Source organism: Phocoena sinus, chromosome 3, assembly GCF_008692025.1.
Source record: "Phocoena sinus isolate mPhoSin1 chromosome 3, mPhoSin1.pri, whole genome shotgun sequence".
Taxonomy (NCBI): domain Eukaryota; kingdom Metazoa; phylum Chordata; class Mammalia; order Artiodactyla; family Phocoenidae; genus Phocoena; species Phocoena sinus.
Genome location: NC_045765.1, coordinates 173,308,802 through 173,333,869, shown reverse-complemented (window position 1 = coordinate 173,333,869; position 25,068 = coordinate 173,308,802). Strand labels below are relative to the sequence as shown.

At 55.4% G+C, this 25,068-nt stretch overlaps 1 protein-coding gene and 2 long non-coding RNA genes across 4 annotated transcripts in view; 2 read left to right on the top strand and 1 right to left on the bottom strand.

Moving 5' to 3' along the window:
• Positions 1-1,937, bottom strand: part of LPCAT1 (lysophosphatidylcholine acyltransferase 1) — a 40,624-nt gene extending 38,687 nt beyond the window's left edge. Inside the window, exon 1 of one of the 2 annotated variants that reach the window (XM_032625667.1) lies at positions 1,679-1,937. In XM_032625667.1, coding sequence (XP_032481558.1) covers positions 1,679-1,813 — 135 coding nt within the window. In that variant the 5' untranslated portion in view covers positions 1,814-1,937. The remainder of the gene's footprint in view (positions 1-1,678) is intronic. The other variant, XM_032625668.1, reaches the window with a different exon arrangement.
• On the top strand, positions 1,290-23,230 carry LOC116750703. Its single transcript, XR_004349068.1, has 3 exons — positions 1,290-1,339; positions 17,546-17,701; positions 23,080-23,230. It is a non-coding gene; the product is annotated as an uncharacterized LOC116750703 (long non-coding RNA).
• Positions 23,231-23,543: 313 nt separating this feature from the next.
• On the top strand, positions 23,544-24,518 carry LOC116750702. Its single transcript, XR_004349067.1, has 3 exons — positions 23,544-23,733; positions 23,862-23,971; positions 24,229-24,518. It is a non-coding gene; the product is annotated as an uncharacterized LOC116750702 (long non-coding RNA).
• Positions 24,519-25,068: the final 550 nt, after the last annotated feature.

Genomic DNA, 25,068 nt, shown 5'->3' with positions numbered 1-25,068 from the left:
GCCAGCTGGCTCTGCGTGTGGCTCCTCCATCCCCTGGGGCAGTGAGCACGGTCCCCGGCAGGACAGACCTGACCCCCCCGCCCCGTGCGCCCGCAGCAACGGGGGCTGCCAGTGTGACAGGGACACAGAGGAGGCCCTCCAGGGCCCCAGACCTGAGGGAGGAGCAGAGGGGCCGGGAGAGAGGGGTTAGGAGCGGAAAGGGGCCAGCTCTGCAGCAGCGGGAGCAAGGGTGACAGGCCTGGGGGGTGCCGGAAACCGCCCGAAGGCTTCAGGGCTCCATCCCAGGGAGCCCCCTCCCGAGGGCTCTAAGCAGCGGGAGGAAGACCCTGGAAGCAGGGGGCGGGGGTGTGACAGTGACGGGGGCTCACTCAGGAGCTCAGAGGAAGCCACTGTGAGCCCCACCTGGGGGAGACAAGGGGGCGTGTGAGCCAGTGAGGACGAGGGGGGAGGCACCAGGGGACCACACGGCGGGCGGGGTGGGACGGCCCTGTCCTTTTGTGTCTCCAGGGGGGCTGCCGCTCTCCGTTCTCCCCCCCCACCAGTCTTCTGCCCGTTTCTGCTCCCCACTGACAACCATCGGACCCACCAAGGGGGCTGTTAGAGAAAAGGCAGGCATCTGAGGAAATGACAGTTTTAGACTGACTTCAAGAACTTTTCACTATAATATGATTTCAGATGAGTTACTTTACACATTTAAAAAACTCCGATCTTCCCACAGAAAGTGTTGTTGGAGGTGTACGCCCCACCGGCTAGACAACCCCTGAAGACCTGAAACTTCCCTGCTTCTATGCATAGTTTTGGAGTCAAAGAAAGGCCCTCCTGTGAGCAATCCTCCAGAAATGCGGACACAGCTCACAGTCAGCTCAGAGATCCCACCAGGTCAGAGAAGTATCCCTCCAGGTCGGGAGCCACGTGAAGGCAGGGGACAAGTGTAGGGGCCGCCCTGCTTCCTGCAGCCACCGTCCCTCAGCCAGGACCAGACCACCCCGCAGATAAAACGAGCCAGAAGCAGGCCGCCTGCGCGCTGTACCCCAGGCTGGACCAGGCTGGCCGCGACCGACTCTGGCCGCAGACTAACCCCCAAGGGAGTCCCCCAGAAACAACGTGGAAACCCGCAGACGCAGAACCGTCCTGCCGGCAGCTCCAGGGGAGCCCACATCCCGCACCCCACTGCCGCCGGCACTGACTCAAGTGACCAAAGAGGTCCCCCCACACGAAGCGCATCAAGTGACGAAGTCACATCCAGGGGGAGCCGCTCCGGTACCGCGCGGGGCCTGCACGCGGCGGCAGTGGACGCCGGGACCAGGAGAGCGCGCGGCGCCGACCGACCGGGGTGCGGGTACGACATCGGGGTGCAGGGGCCAGGGCAAAGGGCTGCGGGGTCCAGGGATCAGGGAGAGGGGGATGGAGCCGGGAGCGGGGACCTGGGGAAGGGGGATGCGGAGCCAGGTTCAGGGCACTGGCGGTGGGAACCAGGGTGACGGGAACCGGGGATGGGGTGAGGACGGCGGGGGATGCAGGCTGCGGGTCGCAGGGAAGTGTGGCGATCGCGGGCCCCGGGGCGCCGCGGGGCTGGGCCGCGCCCAAGGTCCCCTTCCCAGCCCCCTCCGGCCGCGCATCCCCGACCCTCGGCGCGGCCCCGGGCCCGGGGCGGGCTGGGCACACGACGGACACCCACCTGGGCCTTCTGCAGGGCGCTGAGTCGCAGCTCGTGCACGAAAGGGTTCCGCCCCGGGGGCGCCAGCCGCCGCGCGTCGCCGGCCCCCGCGCTGGAGGCGGGGGCGGCTCGGGGATCGCGTCCCCGCAGCCTCATGGCCGCGCCGCCCGCGGCGAGGGGAGCGGGGCGCCGGGCCGGGCGAGGAGCGGGTCGCGGAGCCGGGCGCAGAGCTGGGCGCGGGGCGCCGGGCGCGGGCAGAGGATGCGCGGCGTCTGGAGCGGGCCAGGCGCGCGGCCGCGCAGGCGCGGGAGGGGAGGCTGCATGACGTGGGCGGGGCGGGGCGGGCGGGGGGCGCCGGCGGGGTGGGCGGGGCGGACCGGGGAGGGGCGTGCTTGTTCGCCCCGCCCCCCGCGGGCCCGGAGAGACCGCCCCAGCGCGCGCGGACAGCCCAGGGCTCCGCGCGCTGCTCCCGGGTGTGCCCGCCGGAGCCGCTGGGCGTGGGTCCCGAGGGGCGCCGAGGCCCTGGCGGAGAGCCTCTCGCGGTGGCCTGACCACAGGGACTCACGAGGCGGGCCTGGTCCCGGAGAAGGGGAGATCGAGTCCCCAGCGCGGCGCGGCCCGCCACGTTGCCCCCTTCCGCCGCTCGGGGCGCCGAGCCGGGGCGCGGCCTGTGGAGCGGAAGGAGTGCAGCGACGTGGAGATGGGGCGGGCACGCGCTACCCCGGGCTGTGGGTGCCGAGCCCCAGAGCAGTCCCCGCGGGAGGCAGCCCCAGCTGCCCAAATCCCGAGGGGCGCTGTCGAGCAGCGCCTGGCCAGGCGCACGTGTGAGAGGTTCCACTGGGTCCCCGTCCCAGACCCAGCTCCCTTGGCTTTTCTTCCTCCTCACCTGTCCTCCCCAGATGGGCTACGCTGCACTGCCCCGTGGTCCTGTCAGCCCTGGCTGTGGGCTGCACCGGGAGCCCCTGAGGGCAGGCCTCATCCCAGACGCACGGGGTCCACTCAGACCTCAGGGTCCAGGGACCCAGTGGTTTGAGAAGGGGGTGATGAATCTTTCTCATTCCCTAAGGACTCTAGTTCTTGGAATTACTCTTTTGGGTGGAGGGGGTACACAGGGGATCCCTAATTTGTGGCACAGTACTAACTAGGGCAAATGCAGAATAACTCCCTGTTCAAAGTCTATAAATTTCAAAAAGTCACCGCAAACCTTTAGTATCAAGAACAGCCACGTTTCCGCACATCTCTCCTGTGGCCCCGACAGGCAGGTGACGGAGAGCAGGAGAAGGCAGTGGGTGGCGGGTGAGGAAGGACTCCTGAAACCTTGGGGAGGAGCCCCAGCTCTTCCCACATCGTTCTGGGGCTGCCTGGCTGACCTTCTCCAAAGGCCCGGGCTCCTGGGGCATCTGCGTTCTCCCGGGCAGCACGTCAGGGAGTGGTCTGCCCTCTGATAACCCAGCCAATACCCTCACGGATGCCGTGGTGAAGCCTTGCCATGCTGAGGGCCCTTCTGTGTTTTGATGGAGACAGAGAGAGGTTGGGGCAAGGAGGGCCAAAAGGGAGGCCAGTGGTCTCCCCTGAAGTCTCCGGCATCCTGCGTGCATTGTTAATACAGAAGGGAAAGTGCAGGGCTGGGTCCAAACTTCTTCAAAGCCTCATGCTCGACCTGGGCGAGTGACCACTCCTCAGAACCTCGGTTGTCACATCTGTAAAAGGCAACTCGAGCAGTGCCTGCCTTCTCCACCATGCTGTGACCACACGAAAGCCCCAGGGGTCATGATAGGCCTTGTTTGCTGGTGGACACAGGTGGGCTCCATCTCCTTTGCCTCTGAGGCCGTTGGCCCTCTGCTGACCTCCTGGACGTTCGGTGGTCAGGTGCTCTGACGGCTGGGAGAGCTGGTGGGATGGTGCGGGGGGCTGGGCAGTGTGAGGGGAAAGGGGCGAGGGAGGCACGCTTCACTCACTGACAACGAGCAGAAGCCTGGTGGGCCCCGAGTGGCCGAGGAGGGCGGAAGACAGCCAGGAGAGCGGGGCTGGGGAGCCAGGGGTGATGCTCTGGCGTTGCCCCCCCTCAGGAGGACCGACCAGGATAGAACTGGGATGGCCACTCAGTGGCAGTAGCCAGTGGTGGAGACCAGCCTGCACTGGGCCGTGGGGAAAGCTGGGTGACAGAGGAGTAGGAGGGAAGTGGAGGCCTGGGGAGGGGAGGGGTTCGGATCCAGGACTGTCTCTTTGGGGAAGGGCTGGGGGCAGGAGGCAAAAAGCCAGCCCTACAGGGGAGGTTGAAACCCCCACTGTGGCCCCATCTCAGTCCTGAAGGATCCCGGATCAGGGGAAGGGACAGGACGGGCTGGGACAGGATGGGGAGCCCTGTCTGCTACAGCTGGAAAGGAGGACAGTTACCCGCTGGGGATGAGGGACCTCTGTGCCACGGGGGTGGGGGGGTGGGGCAGAGTCAGTTTTGCGGACCGAGAACGCTGGGTAGGGGCTGGGGGAAGGGTGCTGCGGGCTCGGAAGAGGGGCTGGGAAGCTTGTTGGCTTGCACTGGTCATTCACACCTAGGCTTCAATTTTCATAGTGTAATGGAATGTTCCGGAAGTCCCAGAGGGCTCTGGAAGCTTGGTTGGGAGAAGCTGGTCTCGGGCAGGCAGTTGTAAGCAGTTCCTTTTGCTAGAGGAGAAAGAAAGCTTTCAATCATTTTGGACCTTAGTTTCTTGGTTTTGGAAAAAACACCAGGTGGGTCTTTTAACCACTAAAGCCAGTCGCCTGGAATCCCCAGGAACCCTCGGACCCTGGACACTGGGACCCAGGAGCTGCTGGCTGTGCTCTGGGGACACAGCTGTGTCCCTGCACCTCCCCGCTCTTGCTGTGCTCGGTTTGGTGAAGGTGGATGTAGAGAACCACTTCCCGCGCTCCAGACGCACGGAGCGCAGGTGGTACCTGCCTGTTCCTGGGTGATGAGGTAGTTTTGGTTTGTTTAGTTTTTAAATTCTAGAGTTATTTACAGGCGAGGAAGAGACATTCTTTCATTTTCTTCTAATATTTATTTTTAGTTCTGCCTTTCACGGTTGTTTCTAACCATCTACAGATATTTCTTCTTACACAGTAACCCGATATTTTCAACACTGTTGATCAATCTGTGTCTCCCACTTGTGGTCTCGCTTTGGGCGTGAAGAGAAGTGTTTATAAAGCTATTTCTGGATGCTCTATTTTATTCCATTGGTTTGTGCGTTCCTGTGCTGGTACCACACTGTTCTAACATCTGTACCTTTGGATTAATGTGCCTTAGTTGCCAGTAGGATGAATTCCGGTTGGCGTTTCAAGAATTGTCTTAATCAGACTTCCCCGGTGGCACAGTGGTTAAGAATCCACCTGCCAATGCGGGGGACATGGGTTCGAGCCCTGGTCCGGGAAGATACCACATGCCGCGGAGCAACTAAGCCCGTGTGCCACACTACTGAGCCTGTGTGCCACAACTACTGAAGCCCGTGCACCTAGAGCCCGTGCTCCGCAACAAGAGAAGCCACCACAATGAGAAGCCCGCACACTGCAAGGAAGAGTAACCCCCGCTCACTGCAACTAGAGAAAGACCGCACGCAGCAACGAGGACCCAATGCAGCCAAATTAATTAATTAATTAAAAAAGTGTTATAGTTTTAGCTTTAACCTTGTAGGTCTAGATTCCATTGGAAATTAATGTTTGTGAAGCCCTGTGTTGAGGGTGGAGACAGAGGCTTATATTGTTTTCTCTCTGGATATCCAGCACCATCGTTGATGAGAACATCCTTGCCCCGTTGACTTACCTTGGCAACTTTGTGACATGAGTATGGGGTCCATTTCTGGACCCCGTGTAGTGTTTCATTTATCTGTACGTCGACCCCTGTGCTAACATCACACTGCTTTGATTACTGAAGCTTTGTGTTAAACCTTGAAATTAGATAATGTAAGTCCTCCAACTTTTTTCCTCTTCCAGATCCTTTCACTTCCCATAGAAATTTTAGAATCAATTTGTTAATATCTCAAAAACATCTGCTGGGATTTTTAATGAGATTGTGTGGAATCTACTGATTAATTTGGAAAAATCAACATCTTAGTAATATTGTTATCTATCCCTGAGCGTGGTATATATCTCATTGATTTAGGTTTTCTTTAATTTTTCTCAGCAATGTTTCATGATTTTGCTTATCACTTATAGGTCTTACCTATGTTTTTCTAATTCTGCCCCTAATTGTTTTATGTTTTGATGCTGTTGTAAATGGGACATTTTTTTTTCTCTTGACTGTGCTGCTCAGCTTATGGGATCTTAGTTCCCCGACCAGGGATTGGACCTGGGCCCCAGCAGTGAAAGCGCAGAGTCCCAACCACTGGACAGCCAGGGAATTCCCAAATGGGACTCATGGGACGGTTTTTATTTATTTATTGATTGATGGTTGTGTCGGGTCTTCGTTGCTCCTTTGTTGGGCTTCTCATTGCGGTGGCTCCTCTCCTTGCGGAGCGTGGGCTCTAGGCACGCGGGCTTCAGTAATTGTGGCACATGGGCTCAGTAGTTGTGGCTCGTGAGCTCTAGAGTGCAGGCTCAGTAGTTGTGGTTCTCTGGCTTAATTGCTCCACGGCATGTGGGATCCTCCCGGACCAGGGCTCGAACCCGTGTCCCCTGCATTGGCAGGCAGGTTCTTAACCACTGCGCCACCAGGGAAGCCCCGGGACTGATTTTTAATTTCAGTCTCTAGAGGTTTGTTGCTAATATAGAGGAGTACAACTGAATTTTGTGTGTTTACTTTGTATGCTTCAACCTTGCTAAGTTCATTTCTTCGTTCTGATAGCATGTTTGTAGATTTCTTAGGCTTTTCCCTATTCATGGTCATGCTACCTGTGAATAAAGGTAGTTTTGCTTTTTCCTCCTTAACACGTGTGTCTTCTATTGTTCTTATTTTCTCTCATTTCACTGGTTAGGACGTCAGTACACGATGCTGGGCAGAGGTGGTGCCTTGTTAACAATCTTAGGGGAAGGGATTCTGTATCGACCCTAGCTGTGGGTTTTCATAGCCACCTTGAATAAAGTTGACGAAGTTCCTTTCTATTCCCAGTTTGCTGAGAGTTTCTGCCATTTTGTCAAAGATCTATCACGTAGTTTTTCTCCTTAATCCTGTTAATATGTTGAATGAAATTGGTTGATATTCCAATTTTAAACCAACCTTGTATTTCTGGATAATCCCCCACTTGTTCATATTTATATTTATTTTGAGTTCTGTCTTTCATGGTTGTTTTTTAATCTATCATTTCTTAAGTGAATCCTGCTTTTTGTTGTTATATCTAAAAATATTCTTGCTTAAGCCAAGGTCATGAATACGTTCTCCTGTTTTCTTCAAGAAGTTTTATCATTTCATATTTTACATTTAGGTGTATCATCCATTGTGAACACATTTTTTATTTGATGTGAGATATATATATAAGGCTTTTTAATATTTTGCCCATGGCATACATGGTTCCAGACCATTTATTGTAAAGACCGTCCTTTTACCACGGAATTGCCTTTGTACCTGTGTCGGGAGTTAACTGACCACATATATGTGCTTCTATTTCTGGACTGTCTGTTCTGTGCATTGATCTATTTATCCATTTTGATGCCAATTCTACACCATGTTGATTACTAGAGCCTTATAATGTGTCCTGACATCAGTCAGCATTGGTCCTCAAACTTAGTTTTTCTTTTTGCGAGTTGTTCCAGCTATTCTAGGTCCTTTCCATTTCCATGTGAATCTTAGAACCAGTTTGTGAATTTACACAGGAAATTCCTTCTGCCATTTTCGTTGCGATTATGTTGCTTTTATACATCAGTTTTGGGAGAAACAGCACCTTAACAGTATTGAGTCTTTTGATCCATGAACATGGTTTATCTCTCAATTTATTTAGGTTTGCTTTAATTTCTCTCAGCAACGTTTTGTAGTTTTCAGTGTATAATCTTGTATATCTTTTGTCGGATTTATCAGTAAGTATTTAAAGTTTTGGTGCTACTGTACACAATACTTTAAAAATGCCCCTTTTATTTTTTTCTTTAATTGAAGTATAGTTGATTTACAATATTGTGTTAGTTTCAGGTGTACAGCAAAGTGATTCACTTATGTGTGTATATATAATATATATTTTCAGATTCTTTTCCATTAGACCAATAGATTATTACAAGATATTGAATATAGTTCCCTGTGCTATACAGTAAATCCTTGTTGAAAAATGTCCATTTTTGATTGTTCACTGCTAGTATATAAGAATACAATTTATTTTTAATACAGATTTCATGTCGTCAACTAACTAGATTCACTTGCAAGTTCTAGTATCTGTATTTTCTCGATAGAAAGTCACGTTCTCTGCAAATAAAGACAGTTTTACTCCTTCCCTTTCTAATTTGGATGTCTTTTCTTTCTTTCTTACTGGTTGGAGTCTTGAGTATACTTTTCTATTTTTGCGGTACGCGGGCCTCTCACTGCTGTGGCCTCTCCCGTTGCGGAGCACAGGCTCCGGACGCGCAGGCTCAGCGGCCATGGCTCACGGGCCCAGCCGCTCCGCGGCATGTGGGATCTTCCCGGACCGGGGCACGAACCCGCGTCCCCTGCATCGGCAGGCGGACTCCCAACCACTGCGCCACCAGGGAAGCCCTTGAGTATACTTTTGAATAGAAGCGGTGACCGTGGACATCCCTGTCTTCTCCCACCTAGGCCTGATGTATTATCCTTTGTTTACGTTGTTGGATTCTATTTGCAAACATTTTAAAAGAAAATTGGCATCTGTATTCACGCAGGATGTTGCTTTCTTTCCTTTAACATCCGTGTCTGGATTTGCAATCAGAGTGATGTTAGCCTTAGAAGCAGTTGTTCAGTTCTCTTGAAATTTCTGGAGGAGTGTGTGTGGAGCTGGCACTATCTCTTCTTTAGATATTTGGTAGAATTTCCCATGAAGCCATCTGGGTGTGCAGTTTTCTTTCTGGGAGTGTTTTTAACTGAAATTCAGTCTCTTTAATAGCTATAGGGCGGTGTCTGTGGGTCTCCAATCGTCCTCTCCTTTCTCTTAGGAGGACACCAGTCATTGGGTGGAAGGCCTGCTCTAAATCCAGGAGTGTCTCATCTGGAGGTCTTACTTTAATCACATCTGCAAAGACACTGTTTCCAAATAAGGTCACGCTCTTTCCACAGGTACCAGAGGTCGGGACTTAAACACATCTTTTTTTGGGAGCATGGTCCAGCCCACTACGGCCAGCTAATCTTGGGCAATCTTGGCAAAATCCGTGAATAGATGTTAAAGATAAAATACAGCCTCTGTCCCCTCCACCGCCCCAAAGAGGTCAGGGCTCAGGGCTCCCTTTTCCCGTGGGCTGGGGGTTATCACCTCGGTGGAAGCAGCTCAGCCAAAACGCCCACGTCCAGAAGCAAACTGGCGGCGTCTGCAAAGGATGGCTCAGGAAATCACAAGCCGCACCGGCCCTGGAGCAAGTTCTTCTGTGGGCCTCGTGGCCCCACTTGCACTGGGGCCTCGTCTCACTGCACGCCCGCCACTCTCCTTGTTACATTACCTTGCTGATCCCTTTGGGAGAGTTTCCCGTACACATTTGGCCATAAAATACCCAAGCACCCAGTTCACTGAGGACTCTCCTGCTCCGGGCACCCACTGCCCGTCCAGTCCTCGGAGGGTTCAAGGTGGGGAGGGGTCCTGGCTGCAGTGCCCCCGTGAGCCGTGGGGACGGGGCTGCAGGGTCTGAATCCTTCCCGCCGGGGTCCTCCCCAGGGCAGGGGACAGGTGTCGACATGGGCAGAAGGGGACCGTGCGTGTGACCGCGTTTCTAAGGCTGTGAAGTATCCCCCGTCGTGCTTTCTTATTCAACCCAACACTGATGCAATTTGGAGGAAAAAAAGAAAGAAAATATTACCTATCTGGGGACTTCAACCTATCAAAGTATACTGTTGATGGACGTCAGCCAGTCGAGCGTTATTACGCAGGGTTTGTCTAGTACACAGTGAAGAGCGCCATCCTCTCTGTACTCAATTTAGATTCAAGCTGCACAGTCCAGCACAGAAGCACAAAGAAGATATTGCTTTTGCACGCTCAGGAATCGACGTTACGTGGTCCCTTAGAGAAAGCCTGGCTGTGTCGGTGTCTCCTAGGTTCTGGGTGGAGCTCGCGCCTGCGTCTCCGCGAGCATGGGCTAAGCCACCAGCACACACAGGCGAGGTCTGGCCTCTTGTTGGAGGATTTCAGAGCCCTTACCCCTCCTCAGACCTGGCAGAGGCGAGGATGTACCCGCGCAAGTCTCGTTGCCGGCTCCACCCGTGGCCGTGGCTGGAGCCAGGCTGCCCGGGTGCTGGTGGCCTGAGCAGCGTCACTGTCTTGCCTGTGTTGGTTTGGTGCCCTCAGCACGGGCTGCTCTCTGGCACCGGGGAGGGCCCAGAACCCTCTGGAGGTGGCAGGACAGCAGAGGGGCCCGAGGTGTCCGTCCTCTCCGAGGGCTGGCGCAGCCACACCCGCGGCCGCCCGGACCCGCTGCCACCCCGGGCTCCCCACCCTCCCACGGCCGGTCCTGGGGCCCACACTGCTGGGCCCTGGTCCGTCGGCGTCTGGACGCTCCTGGGCATCTCACTGCTGGCCACGCCCCTCGTCCACCTTACTGCCGGGGCTCCCAGATGCCCCTGGAGTCTCTGTCCACTCTCCCCTGGCTGGCGGCTCCCCTGACCTCGTCCACCCCCGTCAGCACCTTCCCCAGTCTCCCCCTTCTCTCCCAACCGCTTTTTCCCTCCCTCCCCTCCCCCTTCCCCTCACACTCGGGCCCAGTAGGGCCATTTTATAGATAGGAAAGTGGAGGCGCAGAGACTGAGGTCGGGATCCAAGCCAGGACCAGCGAAGGCCGCGGCCGCGTTTCCAGGCGTCGTTCCTTCAGCTCACGTGTCAGGATGGACTTGCCCTGTGGTCATCCATCTCTGCAGGTGGCCTTCCAGAGAGAGGTCCTATTTTTATAACACTTGGATTCCAGACAAAACCATTTTCCTCAAAGTTACGGACATTGGACATCAAGTAAGGATCTAGATACCTGACATTTTTCTATATTTTATGTGTAATTTTTTTTTTTTTTATTTTGCGGTACGCGGGCCTCTCAGCGCTGTGGCCTCTCCCGTTGTGGAGCACAGGCTCCGGACGTGCAGGCTCAGCGGCCATGGCTCACGGGCCCAGCCGCTCCGTGGCATGTGGGATCCTCCCGGACTGGGGCACGATCCCGTGTCCCCTGCATCGGCAGGCGGACCCCCAACCACTGCGCCACCAGGGAAGCCCCCTTATGTGTAATTTTTGACTGTCATTTAATATTCAGGTAAGCACTTACAACCCACGTGGGGTAACGCTGGTGATCTGAAGCCACTTACACAGAGATGCAGGTGTAAGGGGCCGCAGGGGTTTAAAGTCTGTCATCCCACGGCCCCTCTCTTAGCGGTGTCCCCTTAGCAGCGTTCCATTTTCTGTGGCATTAAGAAAACGATCCTCGGAGTGGAACATGAGCTGAGAAGATGCTCTTCCGTGGGCCTCTGTGCAAACTAGACAGATTTTGGAACTCAGAGGCACGGCTTCTTCACACATTGGGTTTGCAGAACAAATGTTTGCATGTAATTTTGCTTCCCAAAATGTCAAAAGAAAGCACAAATATGAAAATATATTCTCAAAGGAGTGATCTTTTATGAAAAAACTTGCTTACAGTAATTGTTTCCAGTTGGCATTGAGAAATCCTGTGTCGAATTATTTTTACGAAGTTGCAGAGATCTCACTTTTCGGAAGAAGGGCATATTCCTGAAGGAGGGGTTTCGCTGTGAGGAGGAGGGTAGAGGCCAGGCCACACCCATCCGCACGTCCTTCGTGATGGAATATGCACGTTTCACAGGGAAGCACGGCCACCCAGGATAAAGACTGCTTTTCCTAACCTACCTGCCAGTTAGTTGTGGTCATATGACTACGTTCCAGCAGCAGATGGGGCAAAAGCACAAGATTTGTGGAACCTCTAGGAAGCGCCCTTAAGCAAGGGTGCCTTTCTGCTGGCTGGAAGGGGAATGTAATGGCTGGAGCTACGCATCCATCTTGAGCCATGAAACAACTTTGGGAGTGGAAGGCATCCTAGCAGACCAATCGGAGAGAAGGAACCCAAGTCCCGGACCATGTGGAGGATGCTCCCAACCCTGGGTGGCTACCGCTGGCCTTCATGGTTGTGAGAAGTACGCTTCAATCTTTAAGTGGTTATTGTTTTGGATTTTTCTGTTGCTTGCAAGCAAACTTAATCCTAATGAATATATAGGCCACTAGGGATGCTTGGACTGAAAAAAGCCCAAGCAAAACCAAAACAAACAAAACAAAACAAACAAAACCCCCCACAAAACCTAAGCAAAGCCCAAGGAGGTATGTTTTTGATCTTTTCGTATCGACAAAATAGACTTAGGTATTGATCTTTGTGCACTGAAATAGACTTAGGAGGCCCCTTGAAACCCCTCTGAATACGCCTATCTCCCGCTTCCTCTTCAATCCCCTTGTTGGTTCTCATCCCAATTTCTACAGGACCTTTTGGCCTGGCCCCTCTCCACCCCTTCCCACACCACTTCACTCCCCAGAGCCCACCCTGCTCTCCTGTCAGGAGGGCCTCCTGCCCTTGGTGGCCTGACATCTCCCGAACCTTTTTATTCGTCTCAAAGCTCTAGAATGTTGTAGGGATTCAGGAGATGTTTCTCAAAGGTGCCACCTTCGCTCTAGGCTCCTGAGACATTTTGGTTGTATCACATTATTGTTTGAAAGAGAGAGAGAGAGAGAGAGAGAGAGAGGAAGAAAATAGACTCATTTAGAGAAGCAAAAAGTTTCTTCTAGATGGGTGTAGTGGCTTAAATCTTCATATTCATGATTGACTAACCCTTAGTACATCTCAAGCTCTGGCCGGGAGGTTGGGGCAAGGATGTGGGTTTGCCCCGAGCTGGGGGATAACACCTGCGCAGGTGGGCCCAGCAGGTGCCTGGGGGAAAAGAGGGGCTGGAAAGGCCCAGAAGCTTGAGGAAGGGAGCAGTAACTCCTACTGGAAGGTCACGGAGGTCTCCAAGGAGGAGAGGGCATTTGGGAAAGTCTGGAAAGAGGTCCAGGAGGAAAGTAGTGAGTGAGGAGGTGAGAACCTCATCCACTCCAGGCCCCAGGTGTGTGCAGCGTGTGGTGCCAGGTGTGGGGGGGTGGCCTGCCCCCCGCTCCCCCCCGTAGTCCTCTCTTGGGGACATGAGGGCTGGGCGCCAGATCTCCGGCAAGACCTCTTACATAGGCGGGTGGTACCACATCCCTCACTCACACCTGGAAGTGAGCAAGTATGGCAGGTGTGGGTGGGTTAGGCCGTGGAGCCATGGGCACCCCAGGCTGTGCTGCTCACAGCCTGTACCTGCAAGCACACTTGCACCTGTTCACACACCTGCACACATCCCTGCCTGCACACCTGTCCTCTTCATGTCCTCCCAGTGCACTGGCGCCCCGGCTGCAGCAGCCCCAGGGCTCACTTTGTACAAGTGGTTCTTGCTTCAGCAAACAGGGGCGTCCTCCTGAGCAGGGGCACTTGGTCTCCGAGAACAGAGGCTGCAGAGAATCACCTGATCTGGCTCCTTGACCTCGGGGTGTCGGTCATAACAGGAGCCCTGTGCCTATTTTCAGCACTTAAATTGATAAGGCCGGGAACTTGTATTGGAGCATAGGGCTTTTATAAGCCACTTGATTTTAGAGACTCAATAAGGAGGGTGTATCTCTTAAGACAAGGGGTGGAAAGTAGCTCCTGGGCTTGAGGAAGGGCTTCTGAGTCAGGACTCTGCGCTCAGAACTGGGCGTGCAGCCCTTGCTTCCCGGAAAGCATGTTTAGTCCGAGTTGAACAGCATATATTTCACGTCATCGTGTGTTTTTAGAATGAAGCCCATTTTTCTGGCCTCGCCACGCGGCATGTGGGATCTTAGTTCCCTGACCAGGGATGGAACCTGCGCCTCCAGCAGTGGAAGCACAGAGCCCTAACCACTGGACCACCAGGGAAGTCCCAAATGACCCCCCAGTTAGAACAGGCATTGAAAACCCAAAATGAATCCGATTCTCCTGCAGTTGTATTCTTCAAGCTGTAAAGGAAATACTTTCATACCGTTTAGCTGTGCCAATCCCCGTGATAGGGCAAACTTATCTGATATGAGCGGGGTTGTTTTCTGACCATGGTCTCAGCAATTCTCCTTTCATCCGGGCTCAGAATTAAAGGGTTATCCTGGAAACCCTCTTGTAACCAATGGTGATCTCACCGTTGGGACAAGTTGACCCAAGTCCCAAGTCTTTTTTAGTCATGGGAGTTACATTCTGTGACACAGCAAGACAGCAGAGTGGGGTCAGGAGCGTGGGTTCTGCTGTGACCTTGGGAGGGACCACCTCTGTCTGCCTCACTTTCCTCCCTCATCTGCAAAATAAGGATGGAGCTGAACCTGTCTGCAGGGTTTTTGTGAAGCCCCGAGTGAGCGCAGGTGAGGTGCCTGGAAGGGCGTGGAAGGGTGCCTGGCGTAGCCTGTGCTCTGAAGCCCCCAAGGTCTTCATCAGTGCTCGTCTGCCAGAGTCAGTGCTCTTTTCACAGAGAAGCGGGAATTTGGGGTGGACAGGAGCACATCCCTGAGTTCTCGGTAGAGTTTGTTTTGATGTGGTTGGGAAAACACAAGGCGTCAACTGCTTCATGAAGGTTAGGGAATCAGTTCTAGTCCTGAGAGTTGGGTCCTGGACGGCAAACGGGGTTTTGTGGAGAGTTGGATGTGAATTTTTTGTTTGTTTGTTTTTTTGCGGTACGCGGGCCTCTCACTGCTGTGGCCCCTCCCGTTGCGGAGCACAGGCTCCGGACGCGCAGGCTCGGCGGCCATGGCTCACGGCCCCAGCCGCTCCGCGGCATGTGGGATCTTCCCGGACCGGGGCACGAACCCGCGTCCCCTGCATCGGCAGGCGGACTCTCAACCACTGCGCCACCAGGCAAGCCCAGTTGGATGTGATTTTTGCTACTGACTAGATTACTGGGGAAAAGCAGTGCCAACTTCGTGTGTTTAGCAGAGAGCCCCAATTCTTACAGGAGAGGTGGTGTGTTTTGACGTGGGCATCTCCCCACCTTCTCTTTGAGCAAAGGACTTCCTCCACATTCACATACAGCTACGTGGGTCCTACTATGACCACATGCCCCGCATTCTTCATTTTCACAGTTTGGGTTTGTTCCTGTGTAACACACACGCATTTCTCTGGACATACATCCCCAGCACGTGTGCACGGTGACATGACTTAGACATATGAACATGCTCGCTGACCAAGGGCACCGGAACAAAGGCTGCCCCCCAGGGGCTGCCCGAGGGTTGGGGTTCGGGGTGGCCCTTTGCCACGAGGGGAACCTTGGACAAGTTAAGGGGGTCAGTGGGACGGCGTGTCTCAAGGGTCACTGCAGACAGCGTCTTCATGCCCAACCTTAGCAAAAGGTGGGCTCGCAGGAAGTTCTTAGTGAATGATCGCTGTCAGCGCCGGCATGAAACGCGTGAGCCGCTTCCACACCTAAACCTGAAGTCCTGCTGTTCCTCGCTCACCGTGCCAACCGCATGGACCTCCTCTTCCACGAGGCGGAACATCGTGGCCTGCGTTGGCTCAGGTGCCGCTCAGTGTTCGTGACCGTGGGCCTCCGTCCACACCACAGCCTCTCAGGAACAAACTGCGCCGATGCGCTGTCGTCTTTTTATGATGTTATTCAAATTATTATTATTATTTTCGATTGCAGTTTGTTTCCTGTCTCTAAATGTGACGTGCACTTTTATTTTAAACCGTTAGCTCATGCGTTTGACTCTCACAGGCATGCTGTGCTTTTGTGAGAACTCGAAGTCGACAGGGGCTGAAGGCGGCCGCCTCTAAGCCTGGATTCTAATTCCCCCCCTTTCTCACTGGGGTCCAAGGGCCTGGCTGCGTCCAGATCTTGTTGCCTCTTTGATGATTGTCAAGAGGGTTACGGAGGTAATCACTAAGTAAATGGTCCAACCTCATGCCTGTCCTGTCCCCGGGGGAGTGAGCTGGGGGAGGGGCTGGGGGGCGAGGGTAGGTGGGGTCTGGAGCCCCCAATACGGCCAGAGGGACCCACCTCCCACATATGAAACCACCCGAGACAAACGGACATTGAATCACACGTGGGTGGGCAGTAAGGTCTTCTGTCTTCCCCTTTTAAAAAGAAATCCGGGGAAAGGCTGCACACAGCAACACAGTATATTTGAGGTGAACTCGTGCAGTGTTCACAATGTGGCTTATTGTTCTAGACCATCATTATGATTCATGAAGTGACTTCAACCAAACGGTCTAGGGCCACTTCCTCGTTCCTGGCATCCAGTGCCTCTTCGGAGGTGGGGGAGGGCATCGCGGCTGCACAGCTCAACCTGGGGTTAAGGACATACGTCCCCTGTGGCTAAGCGATCATGAAGAATTCCTGTAGGATCCCAACAGGTGTGATGGTGACAAGACCCACCCTATGAAGCGAACACGGGTAAGAACACAGGAACCCCGTGCAGCCCTTGTGTCTGCTCCCCAGGTACTTCTGCAGCCACGGTCATATTTCACAGGCGTGAAGTGTGAAAATGCAGCTCCTTGCAGGTCCCACACTGGGTGATGGGATGGGTCTCCCCACACCCAAAAAGGGTGCCCAGGGACTTCCCTGGCGGTCCAGTGGTTAAGACTCCAGGCTTCCACTTGGAAGTCAGTTCCAAGACTTCCACTGCAGGGGGAGCGAGTTTGATCCCTGGTTGGGGAACTAGATCCCGCATGCCGTGTGGCCAAAAAAAAAAAAAATTCCTTGAACTGAATAAAAGTGAAAATACAACATATCAACTTAAAAAAACAAAACAAAACAAGCAAACAAAAAGAATGCCCAGTGAATTTGAATTCCAATGAGTTCCCAGATGTCTGGGCCTGCTGTCTAAGTAATTAAGTCTTCAGGGTTAGGGCTTGGAGAGAAGAGGACAGACCCGCCCCGAGGGCTTCGGAGGTGGAGTCCCTTGTCGGGTGACGCCTGTGCTGGGATCCCTGGGGACACAGGTACGTTACGCAGCCACTCCTCTTTATCCAAAGTCCAAATGTAAAGACACACTGTGAGAATGTGAACTAGTCAAACATTTTTCAGGGGCTTCCCTGGTGGCGCAGTGGTTGAGAGTCCGCCTGCCGATGCAGGGGACGCGGGTTCGTGCCCTGGTCCGGGAAGATCCCATGTGCCGCGGAGCGGCTGGGCCCGTGAGCCGTGGCCGCTGAGCCTGCGCGTCCGGAGCCTGTGCTCCGCAACGGGAGAGGCCGCAACAGTGAGAGGTCCGCGTAACGTAAAAAAAAAAAAATAAAGACATTTTTCAAAAGGTCCTTTTTCCAGAAATGATTTCTTTCCTTGGAAGCGTATTCTACCTTGAGATATAAAGCTCTCAGTAACATCTGCAGGCAGGACAGACTTGCAGATTTACCCTCATAGCATCCTTGCCATTTCCCTCTTTTTTGTCAATCCCCCAAGCTGTATGTAACAAGGTTCTTAGGCTCCAACTTAAATCTTTCTATCTTAATCCTTAAAAAAGAATTTTTTTTTAGCGTAGTAGTAAAGAAAGTTTCTAGTGATAGGAGATTCAGTAGAAAATAAAATCTGTGGACATGTTACCATTTGGTGTTGCGAGCTCTTCCTTGGTTGACTGTGGACCACCCCACGGCGTCTTTGGGACCCACACGTTTACGTTCGAATCTCGGTTGTCTGAGTAACCAACCGTGGTATTTGTCACCGTGGGGGACACTAAGGTTTACTTTGGCAGTGGTTTCTTTCAGATCCTCAAAGCCAATTCGTTTCCTCTCCTCCAGGCGTGGAAGGGATGCCCAGATGTCTGGCGCGGCTCCAGGACACAGATGGAGCGGGGCAGAGTGGACGGCGGTGTCCGTAGAGGAGACGCAGCCCCGGAGAGGAAGAAGGAGGGGGAGACTGAGGGGCAGTGGGGTCACCCCCCAGCACTGGACCAGGTGGGCACTCCCTTGGGGGCTGGGTTTGAGGGGATCGAGGTGAGAGGAAGGAAGTGACAGCACTCGTGGGGGCCCCGAGTTCCCCCGTGAGCAGAGGGGAGTGAGCCACAGAGCACGGTGAGGGGACAGCAAGGGGGCCCAGGTGACAACGATGACAATTGCAGCGCCGGAGCCCGGTGCCTCTGCTCTAACCGTGCACGCAGTGAGAAAGGGCCAAAGTCAGAGAAGCAAACCCTCTTCCTTCCTCTTTCTGCCAGGAAGCCGCGGGGCCTGGCCCGAGGAGACTGGCCTCTGCCAGGTGTCCACCCCACTGCCACAGCATCCCCGGGAGGTGCTTCTCCCCATTGGCCAGAGAGTGGTGCCCGGGTCCTCACCCACAACCCCCCGGCCCAGCCACCTTCAGGGCCCCTCTTTCCTGACCCTTCCAGAGCGTTCTCTGGGATGTGGGGTGAGGCCCTCCCCTGGGCGAGGTTCTGGCTTCCACATGACCTCCCCACCCCCCAGGGCCCATTGCCACGTGGACCTCTGTGACCCTCAAGGCGGAAGAGTGAAGCAGGGTACCCCTGGGGCACCCAGGACCTGGCCGAGCCCGGAGGCTGAGGCAGGGTGAGAAGCTGGCACAGCTGAGGTCAAAGTGTTGCAGGTTAAGAGAGTGAGGTGTGAGAGGATGGTCACCTCCCGGGTCCCATCTGAGTCCTGGGCACGGCTGCCGAGTGTGGATTCTTGGCTTCGCACAGGAAGGAATTCAAGAGCGAGCCGTGGTAGAGAAAGAAGGTTTATTCAGGGAGAAACACACTCCATAGACGGAAAGTGAGAGAAGCAAGAAACCGAGAGAGCCAGGGTACGGGGTTGTCAGTTTTTATAGGGCTGGGTAATTTCATAGGCTAGTGAGTAGGAGGGTTGGAGGGCTGGGAAGCTTCTGGGAATTGGGCGTCGCCCGCTTTGGGCCTTCCATGGTCACCCTCAGAACTCTCCTGGCTCCTGTGGGTGAGTCACGTAGCTGATGTGTTACAATGAGCGGATACTGGGGCTCGGGGTCTAGCGGAGGTCTGCTTGTCAGCCGTCTGGTTGTTCCAAGCAGCTTCTGTCGTGTCCTTGGGCTATGTCGTGCTTTTAAGGGCTGTGCCCTGCCCCCTTCCTGCCTCAGAAGGGCAGCCCTCCCGCAGGGCAAAGCGGAAGGAAACTTCATAAGCTGTCAGTAAATGTGGCCTGGCTGGGCTGGGCTCGGGACTCTCTGTGTCCAAGGTGTGAACCAGCTGGGGAGCGGAGAAGGTGCGGCCCCAGGGTGGGCACTCCTCCCACATCTGACCTTGTCCTGCAGCTTTAGAACGTGTGTGATATGTGGCCACTTCTGTTCTCACTCCACACAGGTGTTCAATGCCATCCTAATCTATTATTGTAATTGTACACCTTTTTCCTTAAAGAAAGCACCTGCAGTTGTGTAAGCTCCAGACCCCGTGAGACACAGAATAGCCACCTTCTTCCCCAGTCCTGAGTAACGTCATGTGAAGGGCACCCCAGTGGCCTGCCTCGCTCTGGGGATGGCTCCCCGATGGCTCTGTTACCAAGGTCCGGTGGAACTCGCCGCTCGGGAGAAGGCGAGTTAAAATCAGCGACGCCTCGGGCGGCTGGAGTGACACAGTCAGGACCAGCCTGGCTGCGGACTAGGGGGCTGACCCGGCCGGGGCCTCTTGTCCGCACCCCGAGCTGGTCCTGAGCCATCCCCCGACCCTGTGCCTCTGTCCAGGGCGCGTCCCGAGCCGGCGGCCTCACTGCAGGCCGACCCTCCCTCTACCCACCGGACATGTGGCCGAGGCCTGTGCCGAGGAGCCCGTGCCGTCGGCAAACCCGGGGGAGCCGTGGCCGTGCTGTGGCCCTGCCGGCTGCACCTGAAGAAGGTGCCGGGGGCATCCCGGGCCCTCCCGCCCCACGGCCCGCACCTCCTGGGACCCCAGGGCTGGGCTGTTCTCGGAGCCACCCCTTCTGCCGCCCGACCCCGGGCCAGGACGCCAACCACACCGTGAAAGCTGCTCTCCGAACAGAACAGAACAGAGCAGCCGCCTGCCTCCCTCCAGGATGAGCCCTTTAAAGCTGGGGCGGTGGCCGTCACCGCCCTCCCGGGGCCCCTCTCACCAGCTCATCTGGTTCTCATCTCTGCTCCAGAATCTGAAACCTGCACGGAACGAGCGTCATCTCCTGCCCACAGACTCCCCTCATCAGCGGCGTCCGGGAGCTGGTTTGTGCCACCAGGTGCTCTCGGCAGCTTTTCTCTGGGGGAAGCTCCTTGAGATGCAGCAGCGTCCGGTCCGCGAGCGGGCCGCCCTGCGTGGCCGGGGTGACGGCCCCACGCGTCACCTCACAGGTCAGAGGGGACAAATCTCGGCCCTCGGGCAAAAGCCGGGGAGTCCCCGCTTCTTACCGCTGACGCGTCCCCGAGGGCCAGCCGCCGAGGACAGGGGGAGGCCTGTTAATTCCTTCACTGGCTGTTCCAGCGTCTTGCCGGCCCTCCTGAGAGCCTCCATAAGGTCTGTTGAATAAACGGTTTAGAAAACAAATGAGTCCGGGGTGAAGAAAGAGCCTGTGATGGTAGCATAGCATTGAGAATGCACTGAATGCCACTGAACCATACACTTGAAAATGGTTAAAATGGTGAATTTTATTTTATGTTTATTTTACCACGTTAAAAAAAAACCCACAAGTGAATGAGTGGCTAATTGTGCAAAGTGTAACCTTAAAGTTAAAAAAATTGGAGATTATTGGGCTTCCCTGGTGGCGCAGTGGTTGAGAGTCCGCCTGCCGATGCAGGGGACGCGGGTTCGTGCCCCGGTCCGGGAAGATCCCACGTGCCGCGGAGCGGCTGGGCCCGTGAGCCATGGCCGCTGAGCCTGTGTTCCCGGAGCCTGTGCTCCGCAGCGGGAGAGGCCACAACAGTGAGAGGCCCACGTACAGAAAAAAAAAAAAAAAATTGGAGATTTTCTTTGTGACTTTGGGATAGGAAAGGATCTCGTAACGGGTCCACAAAAATCACAAGCCAAAGAGACACCACCACGTTTCATAACATTGTAAAGGTCTCACTGTAAACCAGCTGAAGACAAAAGCCACAACTCAGCCAGAAAATAGTTACAATGAGCATCATGGGAAAAAGGGCCAGCATCATTTGATAATGTAAAGCAATTCTACACGGCTCTGAGAAAGCAAAATGACCCCAAACGGGGAAAGCTTACGCACAGGCAGCGCCCAAGAGAGGAAGCCCGCGGGGCAGGAAGAGACGAGAAGGTGCTTGGGCTTGCAGATCCATGGGAGACGCACCCAAGGAGATGCGCATGAGAGGGGCTGGCAAGGTGGTGCTGGGGACCGGCCAGGACCCGGGGCGCGAGGCGAGCGCGGCCGCTCGGGAACCAGTGCGCAAACATCCGGTCGGTGAAGGTGCACACGCCCTGTGACCCAGGAACGACAGCCCTAGGGATACATCCCAGAGAAGCCCCACAGCTGAGAAGACGCTTTATCGTGGAATTGTGAGAACTGGAGTGTCCAGCCAGGGGGCAGGTGGTAAGAGAAGTCAGCGGAATCACGTCTGGAGCCCTGAGCTGTCGACTAGTAGCTGAGAAGGAGGTGCAGCCCCGGCTGCTGGCGGTGGGTAACAAGGCAGAGCCGGAGAACCACAGTGAATGGGGATTGTGTTTCGTGTTTAGAAGCACGGAAACAATCACAACCTAAGACCAAAGAAGAGAGGCACAGAGTTCCAGGGGGTGTCCTAAGGCTGCACTTGGGGTGGGGACTCGGACTCCTTCTAAGACATGAACAGATTTTGACAAGTAGATGCAGGAGGTGGTGAGACATCTCCTGAAAGCTGAAGCAACGGTAAATGACCCCAGCAGTAAATGGACGAAAGCAGAGGGTGAGGGGAGCAGCACGAAGCTGGGGTCCGTTGGAGTCTCACTGTGGCAACTGCCGTCCTGCACAGGAAAGCAGACGGGCTGGACCCAGGAGGGGCTGTGACACCGAGACACCCACGGGTGTTTATGTAACTGGGAATGTACGTTTTAGGACGTGAGCTTTATTCTTTTTTTTTTCTTTTTTTGCGGTACGTGGGCCTCTCACTGTTGTGGCCTCTCCCGTTGCGGAGCACAGGCGCCGGACGCGCAGGCTCAGCGGCCACGGCTCACGGGCCCAGCCGCTCCGCGGCATGTGGGATCCTCCGGGACCGGGGCACCAACCCGCGCCCCCTGCATCGGCAGGTGGACCACTGCGCCACCAGGGAAGCCCGAGCTTTATTCTTTTGATCATGAAACTATGGCTTTTTATATTCAGTACTTTTAATTTTAATCTCCGGGCTTGAATTTTATTTTACATTGGACGGTAAATCCCGACAGTAGGTTGTTAGACTGCTCACGGCGTTTACATGACTCGTTGTTTTAGATGCAGCTCCGCTGACAAGCTCTTTCACTTTAAGAATAAAATTAAAGAGAACTCACATCTCATCTGTCCTGCCGCGCTTCTGGTGGTGTCAGCACCTCTGTGGTCCACTCTCTTTCACAGGGTTTGTAATGTCAGCAAAAGGATTATTTCAGGCTGACACTTGGCACAGATGGTTCTCAGCCAAATGTGATTTTGAAGGGGAGGATTTGATCCCAATTATTCCATTCAGCTTTGTTGAAGGAGAGTGAGAAAAAAGAATTTACTCAGCTTCTGGTTCTGTAGTATTTTTATTTTAGATGCAACCGCAGTGACCCTGGCTGGCGGTGAGCTTTCAGCATGGACCGACATTTTGGCGACTTCGGAAAAAGAAACCTCGTTCGCACAATCCAGGGCTCTGGGAACGGCCGCCCCGCTTTCCTGCCGTGGCTGTGCTGTGCTGTTGACCCAACACAGATCCCTCTGTCCCCCGCTGGACAGCGGCCAGGCGGCCAAGGTCTGTGGAGCAGGACCACTCGGTGCGTGAGGCCAGCTCAGCCCTGGAAACCGCGGGGCAACAAAAAGCCTCTGTTCCTTCACGACAGGCTTTGCACAGCGAGGGTCCCTGCCTCGGCTCAGCCACGCGGACGGACTTGCAGATGGACCTGGCGGGAAAGCCCGCGGAGGGGGACAGGGTACCCGATTCTGGTTCAGTGGGGGGACTGGAGGAAGGGGACTCTGTCCCACGAATTTCTGCAGCACCTCCGAGGTCACGGGACCCTCACGACCACCTCTCCTTTCCTTCCTGAGGCGCTCGGTCCAGTGTTTAGTTTTCGGGGAGGGGGCACTGGCTCACGTCAGCCCCACAAACTCAGCATCAGGAACTTGGTTTGGGGAAGACCTCCATTCCTGCAGATTTTGTAGAATTGCTGTATTCAGTTCTCAATCCCTCTTTTTTTTTTTTTTTGGCTTTGAAACCTTAGCCGTCTGGACGTTGCCTGGAAGGAAGTGGCGGGGGAGGATTCCCTGACCCCAAGGGGAAAGCGCGTCTAGGGATGCCTGGACCTCAGCCAACACAGCCAAAGGGGCCGCTCTGGCCACCTGCCTCTCGCCCCACCCAGAAGGGAGGGACCCGCCCCGCCCACACCCCACCCTGGACAGGTGAGACTGGCCGCAGGTGGTTAGTCACGGGCACGTGACTGATGGGCCCATCCGGGGGCTGCAGAGGAAGCTTTGCAGTTCCCAGGGGGACGAGGCGGGCTTGTTTGGATAACTCTACAGCCTGGCAGGGACCTGAGGCGGACGCATCGGGCTGGGAGTTGGGGGGCGCTGCAGCTGGTTCCTGATGGGGCTCGTGCTCTTTCAGGCCCTGGCACCTTAGAACGTGGTGGGGCGGGGGGGGGGGGGGGCGCTTGCCCACCACCGTGTGATCTTTCTAGGCTGTCTTGCCGTCCAGTCGACACAGCACAGTTCCCAGGACGGGGCGGTGCTGCATCTCAGGGGCGGAACCTGCTGGGCCCCATTTTCAGAAATCAGCGGAGCAGAAAGAGAAGAGGGCGCGTTTCCTGCTTCTCCTCTGGGCACAGTCCTCGGAGCGACGCCGGCCCAGGCCCTTTGGGGCGGACTTGCAGCTGGCGGTCAGCCAGGGGGTGGGGGCGGGGCTGAGGGCTTGTCCCTCCAGGCAGACCCGCTGCAGCCCGGGTGGGCTCCCCGCGAGGGGTGTTCCACCCGCCTAACCCCGTTCCTCCCCTCTCTCCAACCAAAGCTTCAGGGAGCTCCTTTTACACCGTCCTGCCCCTCTGAGGCCTAGGTAGGCACAGGACGGCTCTGAGTGGTTTCCTGCTGAACACACCTGTCCGCAGGTGTGTCCCGGAGGTGGGTGTGTTTTGAACTTAGCCACGTGGGGCTGGGAGGAGAACGGGAGACTGTGGAGGCGGGTGGCTGATGCAGGGCCCACGTGCCAAACAGAGGTTCTGCAGAGCCAGCCCTGGAATGTGGGCGCGGGGCGGGTGGGGTCACCGCGGGTCCCTGATCAGGGCTGGGGACTTGCCCCTCGGTGTCCTGATCTGCAGAGTGATGGGATTGGTCCCCCCACCCTGACACCTTTGCAAATTCTAACTGTGCTTTTCAAGGCTAAACACCTTCATCCGAGGCTCACCCCGAAGGCGACACCCTGGGTCCTGGCGAGACACCCCGCGGAGCTCAGGCCCCCACGGCCGCTGGTTAACCCGACGGCTGCTCCTTTCTGACTGTGCTGCATGGCACACGGCGCATTTTCTGCAGGACGGTCCAGTGTGTGAGGCTTTCAGTTGTAGAACGGGGTAATCTGGAAGCTGTCTTTTCTGTCAAAACAAGGATTATACAGCCTGGCAGTGATGATTCCTTAGTTTCAGAGTTTCTTTTGTTTTAACTGAGTGGTGCTTTTCTGTGTCTAACCACGTCTGGACTGCCAGGCCCTCACCACTGCATATGGAAAGCATGCCTTTTGAAAAGTTTCTAACGGTTTTGATTATACACCGAGGGACAGAAGGGAGGGGTGGCCTCCCGGGACCCAGCAGCATCGCTCCTTAGCTCACCAGGGAACCGGCTGGAGTGGACGGGCCCGTCTGCAGCGGGCTGGGTGGGAGGGCCAGGGGTATGTCCCGACGCGGTGGGAGCGCTGCTGGGAGGGTCACTGCGGGGCCGCAGTCGGGCAGGCCCCCACCCCGGCCCCGACTTCGGCAGAACCAGGTCCATCTCTGAATCCAGCCGCTCAGGGTGTTCCGTGCCGTGCTAAAATTTACTGAGCCACGGAATCTTAGGTTCCTTCCCGAAAATGGCTCTCAGGGGTTTCCCTGCATGAGGGTGTGTCAGGATGGGCCCTCCCTCTGCCAACAGTGGCAGCTTTCGGTTCCCACCAAATTTCACCTGCTCCCAGGGTGGATTCCCGGCCCTTCTTGTCATTCTTCTTGAAGATGCCGTTTGCGACTCTG